Source organism: Penaeus vannamei, chromosome 41 (genome assembly GCF_042767895.1).
Source record: "Penaeus vannamei isolate JL-2024 chromosome 41, ASM4276789v1, whole genome shotgun sequence".
Lineage (NCBI taxonomy): Eukaryota > Metazoa > Arthropoda > Malacostraca > Decapoda > Penaeidae > Penaeus > Penaeus vannamei.
In genome coordinates, this window is record NC_091589.1 from 20,294,685 (window position 1) to 20,307,184 (window position 12,500).

At 40.7% G+C, this 12,500-nt stretch overlaps 1 protein-coding gene across 1 annotated transcript in view; it reads left to right on the plus strand.

The window, feature by feature from the left end:
- Window positions 1-8,374, plus strand: part of LOC113801839 (uncharacterized) — a 44,251-nt gene extending 35,877 nt beyond the window's left edge. Inside the window, exons 6-9 of the mRNA XM_027352267.2 lie at window positions 1,687-1,874; window positions 3,351-3,473; window positions 5,689-5,785; window positions 6,322-8,374. Of these exons, the coding sequence (XP_027208068.2) occupies window positions 1,687-1,874; window positions 3,351-3,473; window positions 5,689-5,785; window positions 6,322-6,486 (573 nt within the window). The 3' untranslated portion in view covers window positions 6,487-8,374. The remainder of the gene's footprint in view (window positions 1-1,686; window positions 1,875-3,350; window positions 3,474-5,688; window positions 5,786-6,321) is intronic.
- Window positions 8,375-12,500: the final 4,126 nt, after the last annotated feature.

A 12,500-nucleotide genomic window follows, 5' to 3' on the forward strand; every position in this document is an offset into this window, starting at 1 on the left:
GTTGCAATCTAATTATTCACTCTGCAACTGTCACGTCCCTGCCACGTCCCTAACTATTATCCAAACACCTTTTAGTTAGACTCTGAGTGACAACAAGCCACGGAAACCCTTTAAGAAATGGCAACAAACAATTTGATATTTTACGATTTTCACAAGCACTAAATACAGCATACGATGGTTTCAGGATGATTAATTGCCAAATATGGAAGCTACAATCATGGGTCTCCAATGAATTCGCATAATTGGCAAAATAAGAGAAATAAATAAGGTTTATCGTAAGGATAGTATTTGCCAATCAAATATATATTGTTTTTAGTGAGTAAACATCCTAATATCTCATGATAACTAATGCTTATTTGCATTCATTGATCACTTGAAGGCCAATATAGAATACCTGCATATATTTAGATAAAAATTTTAATATAACCATCCTTCTAATTAAGTAAAATATTAATTTACCACTGATATAATGTGGATACATGCAAACGAATATGGAATTTTCTATAAATAAAAAAAAATCGTTAAATTAAAGTTATATTTGTTCTTCTCACTACAATTATCAATTCATTCATTTATCTCACGTTCAAGAATAATTTATTAACCATAATCTCCCATTAAAACCACAAATAGAAACTAGTCAGTTATTAATAGCCTGGTAAATGATTGATAATATAATGGATAATTAATGATGAAATGTATATGATAAACAAACTGACGGTAATTAAAGCACTTACGCAATCTATTTACTATAGATATCAAATATTTCCCCTTTGGCTAGCTTATACTTTAATACTTAATGATAATACTTTAATAATGATAATAATAATAATAATACTTTGATAATAATAATAATACTTTAATAATGTGTGTGTGTGCGTGTGTGTATGTGTGTGTATATGTGTGTGTGTGTGTGTGTGTGTGTGTGTGTGTGTGTGTGTGTGTGTGTGTGTGTGTGTGTGTGTGTGTGTGTGTGTGTGTGTGTGTGTGTGTGTGTGCGTGTGAGTGCGTGTGTGTGTGTGTGTGTGTGTGTGTGTGTGTGTGTGTGTGTGTGTGTGTGTGTGTGTGTGTGTGTGTGTGTGTGTGTGTGTGTGTAGGTGTGCGTGCGTGCGTGTGTGTGTGTGTGTGTATGTGCGTGTGTGCATGTATGTGTGTGTGAGTGCGTGTGTATGTGTGTATGTATGTGTGTGTGTGTGTGTGCATGTGTGTGTGTGTGCGTTTCTAAAATGCAAGCGTTCAAGAGCAAAGGCTTATCCCGCAATTAGGGTTTCACTGAACCAGCTAATCGCATCGAAACCATTAGAAAACATAAGTGAAAGTGGCTTTTCCACTTTCATCCGTTTAATTTATTTTCTATTTTCCCTTCTACGTTTTCTGTTGTCGGAAGAAATATATTTAAAAAGAAATACATAAAGAACGTTTGAAAGAACACACACAAAAAATATATGTTGTGGATATCAATTTATTACCGATATCAGTCAACCTTAAAATCTATTCATATCTTTTAGTCACCCTCCTTCAAGAGCAGATTGAGCGTTAACCTCAAATTCGGCAACGATATGATGGATGGCCAGTTTTAAACGAGGCTAGAAACGTTTTTTCCCAGTCATATTGAATGATTTTTTTTTCTTATCGTACGTAGATTAAGCACTCGATCCTCCAGACTAACAGTGTTGCCACATCTCACAGGCCGGCAACGCGACCTTCAACAAGGGCGCCATCATGAACGCCGGCTTCATGGAGGCGTGGCAGCGCGGCGACGCCAACTGCTTCGTTTTCCACGACGTCGACCTCCTGCCCGAGGACGACCGGAACATGTACTCGTGCCCGCCGCAGCCACGCCATCTGTCGGTCGGCGTTGACACCCTGGGATACAAGTGAGGACGGGGGTGGAGGGGGAGGGGGGTGAGCGCTCTCTCCCCTCTCTCTCCCTCTCTCTCTCTCTCTCTTTCTCTTTCTCTTTCTCTTTCTCTTTCTCTTTCTCTTTCTCTTTCTCTTTTCTCTTTCTCTTTCTCTCTCTCTCTCTCTCTCTCTCTCTCTCTCTCTCTCTCTCTCTCTCTCTGTCTCCCACTATCTCTCTCTCTCTCTCTCTCTCTCTCTCTCTCTCTCTCTCTCTCTCTCTCTCTCTCTCTCTCTCTCTCTCTCTCTTTCTCTCTCTCTGTCTGTCTCCGTCTGTCTCTCACCGTCTGTCTGTCTGCCTCTCTCTCTCTCTCTCTCTCTCTCTCTCTCTCTCTCTCTCTCTCTCTCTCTCTCTCTCTCTCTCTCTCTCTCTCTCTCTCTCTCTCTCTCTCTCTCTCCCTTTCTCTCTCTCTCTCATTCTCTCTCTCTATCTCTATCTCTATCTATCTATCTGCCTTTTTCTTTTTCTCTCTCTCCCTCTCTTTGTGTGTATGTGTGTTTTCTTACGTGTCTACATTTGTTATTGCACGTGTGAAATATTTTTGTATACATATCTTTCTTAAAATCTCTCAACAAATTAATAAAAAAATAGCCAAATAGTACTAATTGGCATCCACACTAACCAGCCTCTTTTAATTACCACTATCACATTACTCTTTACAAACGATGATTATAATCATGATAATTCATTATAGTCTTATTACTATTAGCTATTATCAGACCGAAATATCATAATATTTACTATTACTCATCACCATTACTATTTTATGTTAACTAATAATAATCCCTATTATCTATTACTTATCTACGCGACCCTTATTCCTAATCACTGTCCCTTCTATTACCTAATCCCCAATCTACCGCTTTCTGTCTGTCTATTTCAATCTAACGCTGTCTCTCTATTCATATCTAATACCCTTTATCTCTGTATTCCAGTCTACCGCCGTCTCTCTCTCTATTTCAATCTACCGCCTTCTACCTCTCTATTCTGGTCTACCGCCCTGTCTCTCTATTTCAATCTACCGCATTCTACCTCTCTATTCCAATCCATCGTCCTGTCTCTCTATTCCAGTCTCCCGCCCTTTGTCTCTCTCTTCCGATCTCACGCCTTCTCTCCCTCTTCCACTTTACCGCCCTCTGTCTCTCTATTCCAGTCTACCTCCTTCTACCTCTCTATTCCAGTCTCCCGCCCTCTGTCTCTCTCTTCCGATCTCACGCCTTCTCTCCCTCCTCCAGTTTACCGCCCTCTGTCTCTCTATTCCAGTCTACCTCCTTCTACCTCTCTATTCCAGTCTCCCGCCCTTTGTCTCTCTCTTCCGATCTCACGCCTTCTCTCCCTCCTCCAGTTTACCGCCCTCCGTGTCTCTATTCCAGTCTACCGCCCTGCCTCTCTATTCCAGTCTCCCGCCCTCTGTCCCTCTATTCCGATCTCACGCCTTCTCTCCCTCCTCCAGGTTGCCTTATTTCCTGCTCGTGGGCGGCGTCCTGAGCGTCCGAGGCGACCACTTCCTCCGCCTCAACGGCTACTCGAACATGTACTGGGGTTGGGGCGGCGAGGACGACGACATGGGGTACAGGTGCGTCTTTAAGGGGTAGTTCTTTGCAAAGTTTTGGATGCGTCTTGAGGGGGTAGTTCTTTGCAAAGTTTTGGATGCGTCTTGAGGGGGTAGTTCTTTGCAAAGTTTTGGATGCGTCTTGAGGGGGTAGTTCTTTGCAAAGTCTTGGATGCGTCTAGAGGGGGTAGTTCTTTGCAAAGTTTTGGATTTGTTTGGTGTTGTGGCTGGGGGTTGGGGGGGGTTGTTTTGTTTCTTTGTTTGTGTTTTTAAGTTGTTTTCTGCTTGTTTAGATTTGATTGGTTTGTTTGTTTTGTTTGTTCTTTGTGTGTGTGTTCGTTTGTGTCGATTTTTTAATTTTTTTGTGTGTGGTGTTTGTGTTTGTTATTATGTGCGTGTGATTTGTCGGATTATTTCCCATAATTTGCTTAATTTTTGTTAATTAAATCTACATAGGCCTATTTTTTACACAGTTTCACTCTAGTTAACGCCCGATGCCTCATCAATTCTAAAAAAAAAAAAAAAGATAAACAAATAGACAAAATAAAATAAATAAGTAAAGAATTAGCGGCCTCGGGTCCTGGCGCCCTCCGCAGCCCAGACCGCTTCCCGATGGGCTTCTCCGTCGGGCCTTCCCCTGGGGCCTCGGCGGCGCGTCCGGGGGGGGGGGGGTCGGAGGCGCCGCTGGACACGGATCCAAAGCCGGTTTATTTGGGATAAGAAAGCAAAGCATATATACATGCATACATTCACACTTGCACACACACACACATTTATATATATACATACATATATATGTGTGTGTGTGTGTGTATTTATATAATGTATATATATATATATGTATGTATATATATATACATACATACATATATGTATATATATATATATTTACATATACATATATATATACTTTTACACATATATATATATACATATACATATATATGTGTAAATGTATATATTTATATATATATATATATTTATTTATTTATTTATATATCATGAGAGAGAGATAGAGATAGAGATAGAGAGAGAGAGAGAGAGAGAGAGAGAGAGAGAGAGAGAGAGAGAGAGAGAGAGAGAGAAAGAGAGGGAAAGAGAGAGAGTGAGAGAAAGAGAGAGAGGGAGAGAGAGCAAGAGAGAGAGAAAGAGAGAGAGAGAGAGAGAGAGAGAGAGAGAGAGAGAGAGAGAGAGAGAGAAAGAAAGAAAGAAAGAGAGAGAGAGAGAAAGAAAGAAAGAAAGAGAGAGAGAGAGAGAGAGAGAGAGAGAGAGAGAGAGAGAGAGAGAGAGAGAGAGAGAGAGAGAGAAAGAAAGAAAGAGAGAGAGAAAGAAAGAAAGAAAGAAAGAGAGGGGAGGAGAGGAGAGGAGAAAGAGAGGGGTTACCCAGTCCCCTGGATAAGCCCTTTCCCCAGTGGCGCCGGCCCTCCCTGGCTGCTCCACCCACGTGCTCATATCCCTTAATGACTAATTCGGAGCTAACTACTTCCGGTTCTTAACGAGGGGCGGCAGTGACACCGTGAAATGCGAGTCGCGGTGTCCCAAGACTTACAGGCTAGTTGAGGTATTGCTTTGCTATTTGTCCAGGCTGCTTGTATGAATGTTCTCGCTGAGATTGGTAATATTGATAATAATAATTGATAATTAATTATATTAATCTATTCCTGTTATGTTGTTATTCTTTATCATTAATTCTTGTGCTGTTCTTGTCTTTTTGGTGTAATTGTTGCGATAATCTCTATCATCATTATTACCATTATTACCATTTTTTGACTGAAGTAATCGTTGTTGCTATACTCACAATTGCCATGAACAGTTATTGCTGCTATTATCCTTATCATTATCGCTATTATTATTATTTCATCATTGCTATCGTGATTATCATTATTATCACGGTTATCATAATATATTGTAATTTTCATGAAGGTCACTAAAACTATGATCATTATTCTTATCATAACTGTTATCATTATCACCACCTTTTTTAATTATCAGTTTATGTTCATTATCACCTTTAATTAGCCTCATATCCCTTTCTTCCAGGATTAAACATCATTATTTCATCTTTGCTATCATGATTATCATTATTATCACGGTTATCATAATTATTGTAATTTTTATTAAGGCCATTAAAACTATGATCATTATCCTTATCATAACTATTATCATTATCACCACCTTTTTCAATCATCAGTTTATGTTCATTACCACCTTTAATTAGCCTCATATCCCTTTCTTCCAGGATCAAGCAGTCTGGGCTGAGCATCACGCGGCCGCCCACCACGCTCGCCCGATACACCATGATCCGCCACCTCAAGCGACGCCCTCTCACGTGGAAGGTGAGGCGTGGGCGTGCAGAGGAGAGTATGGATGGGTCTTGGGGCGTGCGCGGGATGCTGAGTTGATTGGTGTAAATGTCGAAGAAAATGTGAATGTGAATGATTGGTTTGTTGTGGGGAAAGATGTTTGTTTTGCATTTCTTCGTTATGTTGCTCTTGGTGAATATGTAATTAATGAAATATGAATTAAACATCTTGTCTTGTGATGTGACAAGTTCTCATTCGCATCTCTCTTCGGTGTTTTAAGAGAAGACAATTTTTTCAACGGAATGGAATAGTATAGTGCAATTGCAGGTTGAAAAATGACAACAAAGTTCACACACTACAAACTCTCGCGTGTTTTAAAATCCCACTTTCGTTCTAAGACAGTGTTTGAGCAGCAAAGTTCCGTTGAATTCCTCTCGAGTTGGGTCTGTGGCGACCTTCAAAGAACAAGGAAATGAGACATTTACATATTCATGCGACCCTCTCTATATGAAAATCAAATTCTCGTTTTTCTTCCTGCCCGCCATAAGCTCCTTCCTTGTCGCTTCCAGGTCCGCGGGAAACTCGTGAGGACCTCGGGAAGACGCTACAGGCTGGACGGCCTCAACACCCTCAAGTACAGCCTCCTCGCCATCCACCGCCACCCGCTCTTCACGCACCTCCTCCTCGACGTCGGAACACCGCCTGAGAACCTCGTGCGCCTCGACGCCCACTGAGCGGATCCTCCTCGAGTTCGTTCCTGAAGGAGAACCTCGTGCGCCTCGACGCCCACTGAGCGGCTCCTTCTCGAATCCGATCCTGAAGGAGAAGCTCACGCGCTTTGGGGACCACTGAAGAACTGTTCTCTCTCCTCTCCTGTTCTCTAAGGCAAGAACCCGGTGATACATGCTTAGGAAGAGAAACGTGAAAATGGACATCATAAACCTACCTTTCGTTTCGTAGTGGAAGTAAGGATGAGAATAGTGAATTTAAAAGTTGCAAGCCAAATAAACAAATCATTAGATTCGTGTCTTCCGCTATGGAGATCGAGAACAATAGCAACAACAAAAAAAGAAAAAGAAAAGCACAGAAAATACCAAAGACCTAAGAGGAGCATGTATAATGCCTCCAGTAAAAGAAAAACACAAACTGGCAACTCACCCCGACCGCTGGATCTCTCCGATTCGCTGAATTCATTTAATTCTAGTCAGCTAATACCTCATACTTGAGATTATGTTTATTATTATCTTTATTGTTATCATCATTGTTATTATTATCATCATTACTATTAATCTATAATATCTATATTGCTTTATACTTTATTATCCTTTCCTTCAAAAGAAACAGTGAATCGGAATAATGCCGAGGGACTGAGTTGCCAGTTTCTCCTTTTCCCGAGGCTGGACGGAGCAGAGCTGGCCAAGACGAAGTCACGAGGAGACGTTTCGAAGTCGTTCCTCCGTCTCTTCTTCTCTTATGTTGTGGTTTTCCGACAGAAAGTTTTTTCGTCCTGGTGATGACAGTGTGATAACTTATCTCTCGTCCTCTTGCATAATAATGATTCTTTCTTTCCAAAAATAAAGATGAGAAAAAATGACGACGAAAAATAATGATGTGATAAATTAGGATGGTAGTTTAGTGATATGGGAAAATGAAGTTAAAAAAAAAAAACATTAAGATATTTAAAAAAAAAGATAGGTAAATGAATAAACTTGAAATCACATTTGTCATATACAATTCGTTAATTTTCATGTATTCATGTATTTATGCATCTCTTAGCTAGAAAATAATAAACTAAATAACAAGATTAGTAGTAAAAAGATTCACGAGAAGGTACCCCCGTGCCCTTCCCCCTTAAATAAAAATAATATTAACAATAATAAACACGAAAATGTATCAATAAAACCAATTAATCAATAAAAAAACGCACTAAAAAATTCCTGTGATGGATGTAAACAAAACGAAAATTCCTGATATCTTGAAGTCTGAAGTTTTGTCATTTACCTGTCGATTTCAGTGTATAAACCGATAGATAAGTGAAGGCAAGTACAAACGAAGAGGCATGGTAAGAACACACGTAATCCATACTATCAAAAACTGGCGTAATAACTCGACGACGTAAGCTAAGGTGGTGAACATATTTTTTATTGTTACTTAGATTTAGCTTTTTAATATCAACAATACGATTGCCAAAATAACTTGTAAGGATAACTAGTTTTACCGTATGTAAGATGCATCAGTGGAATTTAGAATTCCGGTAAAAGGATTGGGGAAAAAAAAGTTTGTACGTATTATATAAGACAGGAAAATATTGTCTCGAGCAGGGACGAAATCTAAAATACCGGGATGACATAAGGGTCAATTTCCTATTGTCAAAACGCACGAGGGAATCTGGGTTTTTGAATTAGATTTAGAACCGTGTCTTCTAAATCCTAAACCTTTACCATGTAACGTTTGATATGGACTTTATTCTCGTTTTTACTGACCAGTTGTTTAGGCAGTTTTTGCTCAGCAACGGTTGCCAAGCAGTGCATTTCCTGGGAGCGATTTGGATGGTATTTTCTGATATTTCCTTTGTGACATGACCGTTGTTTGTAATGTTTAAAAATAAAGAATGAAAGCAAATGTACTGTTGTTGTTCTTTTCTCCAAAAAAATAGTACATCAGGTTTATTGTGTGGAATAGAATAAAACTGGCTAGAAAATTAAGAAAAAAAATCAAATGTAATATGCCTTACACAGACACTTTGATTCCTTTATTAGAAGAAAAATGATGGAGTGGGGCTGCGCTCCTTGAAGAAGCAGCCCCACTGTTTGTTTTTTATTGTTGTTTTTGTTGTTGCTGCTGTTGTTTTTGTTGTTGTGGTTTTTGTTGTGTTTTTGTTGTTGTCTTTGTTGTTGTTATAGGGCTGTTGTTGTTCCACGGTGTTGTCTGTCTTGTTTTCTTTGTTTTGGTCCGTTTTCTTGTCGATTCTCGCTGCTCCTTGGCTCCCCGCAGGAAGGAAAAACGGGGAGCCTAGGGACGTCCTTCGATAATTGGAGGAGCAGCCTCACTCCAACGTCATTACTCTTTAATGATCAAAGGGAACGGCGCATTCGATTTCAACCCGGAGTAGATGACGACCCTGGCGGTGACCGTTCACATACGGAGGCTTTCTTGAGTGTGTGTGTGTGTTAACGTGTGTGTTTGCGCTTGTGTGTGTGTATGTGTGTGTGTGTGTGTGTGTGTGTGTTTGCGTGTGTGTGTGTGTTTGCGTGTGTGTGTGTGTGTGTGTTTACGTGTGTGTGTGTATGTATGCGTGTGTGTGTATTTGTGCGTGTATGTCATGTCAAACAAACTCTACGAAAGCCGCAGCCAAACTTAGCTAACCTGAACATCAGAACGACAGAATTTAGCCTTAACATCACAAACGGATATTCACTTCTCAGCGACGCAGATCTCAACATCGACCAAATCAACAAACAGTTCAATGACATAATAAAGGAAGCTGCACTCGAAGTAGGCGGCAAGAACGACAAGCAAAGCTCCAGCAAGCTCTTGGTAGAAACTAAACAGCTTTTGCAAAAACGTAGAATCGTGAAAGTATCGTCGAACAGGGACAAGATTGAATTAATTGAACTAAGAAAGACCATAAACAAAAGAAGAAGGAAGATGTACGGAAATACTCAAATAATAAACGAAACAGTGATTTCAGGAACCAGTATGAAAATAGCTAAAAGGATACTCGAGATACGGAGAAATCAAATGTATACAATAAAAAAAAGAAAAAAAAACAGACGGAGAAGTGACATAGAACAAGAATGAAATCATACGAGGAATAGGACACTTTTACAGGGATCTAAATATTTTAAATGACCAGCCACGGATAGAAGCAAATGGGGTAATTAGAGAAGTACCTAACATTACAAGAGAATAAATAAAAAGAGCGCTTAAAGGTATGATGAGAGGGAAAACACCAGGTGAAATCGGAATTAGGATAAACCTTGAAATAGATGCAGGATAAATTGCAGCAGTGAAACTAGCCAATCTTTTTAACAAATGCCTTCTCAACGGAAAAAAAACAATTATTTTGATATGTAAAAGGGGGATAGAAAAGATCTAAAAAAAAATAAAAACTACCGACCCATAAGCCTCCTTTCAGTTACTTACAAACTGTTCACGAAAGTCATCACAGCTCGCATCTCTGACAGTCTGGATTCTAACCAGCCATGAACAAGCAGGCTTCCGCAGTGGATTCTCGACAACAGACCACATTCACACGCTCACCTAAATAAGAGAAAAAAAAAAACAAATAGAGTAAACCCCTGTGTATACCATTCATAGATTATGACAAAGCATTTGACTCTGTACAAGTACCAACAGTATTAGAAACTATTCGAAGACAAGGAGTAGAGGAGGCATATTGTAAAATATTGGAAGATATATACCAATTTGGGACAGCAACCATCAAGCTCTACAAAGAAACTGATAAAATAACAATTAAAACAGGTGTCAGACACCATCTCAGCAAAGCTGTTTACAGCCTGCCTCGAGGAAATATTCAAGAAAATAGATTGGAACGGAAAGGGTATCAGAACAGAAGACGAATACCTGAACAATATAAAATTTGCAGACGAATTTGTTCTCTTCTGCGAGTCAACAAATGGAATGCAGCAATTAATAAACGATCTGAATAGAGAAAGTCTGAAAGTCGGACTTGGGATGAACAAGAAAAAGACTAAGGTCATGTTCAACAGTAAACTTCGATTCGAACAGATACATGTACAAGGCGAAGCGCTAGAGGTAGTGGACAAGTGTGTATATCTAGGGCACCTTGTACAGACAACACATCTAATGAAGAGGAAATAAAGCGACGCATCAGTCTAGGCTGGAGCGCCTTCGACAGACACAGCAGCATACCAAGAAGCTCCCATTATGTTTAAAAATTAGTTTTTAACCATACGTCCTCCCAGGTATGACCTGTGGATCACAAACATGGACTACAACTACAAATTACTGGAGAGGAAACTAATAAGTGCCCAGAGAGGGATGGAAAGGGATGCTGAGCCTAAGAGATTGGGTGAGGGCGACGTGGATCAGGGAACAGACAAATGTGGAAGATATACTTGGAAGCATCAAAGAGAAGAAATGGCAATGGGAAGGTCATATATGTCGGCGACAAGAACAAAGAAAGTAACAGACTGGAATATAAATAACACAGAGGCCAAGGGCCAGACCAGTGACAAGATGGCGTGACGAAATAACGAAATTTGGAGGCCAAGACTGCAAACAAAAAACGCAACACTGAAAAAAGTGAAAAAGATTGGGAGAGGCCAACGTCCTGCAGTGGACTGATTCAGGCTGATGATGATGATGTTGATATGTATCTGTATATGTGTGTGTGTGTGTGTGTGTGTGTGTGTGTGTGTGTAAATATATATATATATATATATATATATATATATATATATATATATATATATATATATATATATATATATATATATACATTTATGTATTATATATAAATGAAAAAAAAAAACACTACCGTGTTGATACTATGGTAGAAAAACCCACAATGCACAAACTAGATTTATTGAAGAAAGTGAGACAGTTTCGGAATCGTCCTCGATTCCATCTTCGGATCTGAGGAGGAAAGGTTTAGTTCAGTTCAGTTAGATTTGCGAAGTCATGCTTCGCCCGGGCCTTTTCTCTGGAGTGGCCCGGCCTGTGTCAACTATTTCTAGTTAACTCATGTGTTTTCTTTGAACTGTATGCTCATCGTGGTGGCTGAATTGCGAGCAAGCGATCCAGCTGCCACGGGGTAAGCATGTGACAGACCCGTTTTACCAGCCCGGCGGCTGTGGTGGGTGGTCCCTGTCTTAGAAATTGTGTGTTCACAATTCTGCAAGTAATGTAACAGGGTGGCGTTAGAAGCGAGGAGGCTGTCGGCAGGAGAAAACCCGTTGTTCAATTTCGGCAGCAGCTTAATCAGGGAAGATTCCACCAGTCTGGACATCAGCGGAAGGGAAGAGAATGCGCGCTGCTTTCCAGTCCATCTGATGGCCAGTGTCCCACTGATGGCAGAAGAGGGCGTTGGTGCTATGTCCCTTGGATACAGCGTACTTATGCTGAGACAGACGCTTAGTAAGACTGGCGCCTGTTTCACCAAAATACTGCTTATCAGAGGAGGCACACGGAACAGCATAGGTGCCCACCTTAGAGGCAGAGGGAGGGTAGTGTGAACCATGTGGCGACAGAGAGTATTCACTTGGCGAAAGGAGAGTCAGCAGTTGAAAGACTGCAGGGGCCGACGGAGAGAAAAGATCTCCTCAGTGTAAGGCACGCTAAGGACAGGTAGGTGATGGGTCTCATTAGGAGGGGAGTCATTGTAGAAGGTACGCCGCGCCCTGGATAACGCGACTTCGACAACATGACGAGGGTAGCCCAGTTTGGAGAACGAACGACGAAGGAAATCGATCTCTCCATCCAGGTACTGGGGGTTACAGATGCGGAGGGTACGAAGAAACAGCGAGGTGGTTACCCCTTTCTTCACTTCATAGGTTTCCTGTATATAGAAAAGGAGAAATGATCACCAGAGCGATGGACAAGAGTGTCCAAGAAAGGGAGCTTGTCGTCAACCTCCCATTCCACCTTGAAACAGATGGAAGGTGAGAGTTCAACTACGACAGGAAACAGGGCAGGGTCATGAGGCCAGAGAGCAAAGACGCCGTCGACATATCTCAGCCACATGGAAGGGCGAGGGGAGATG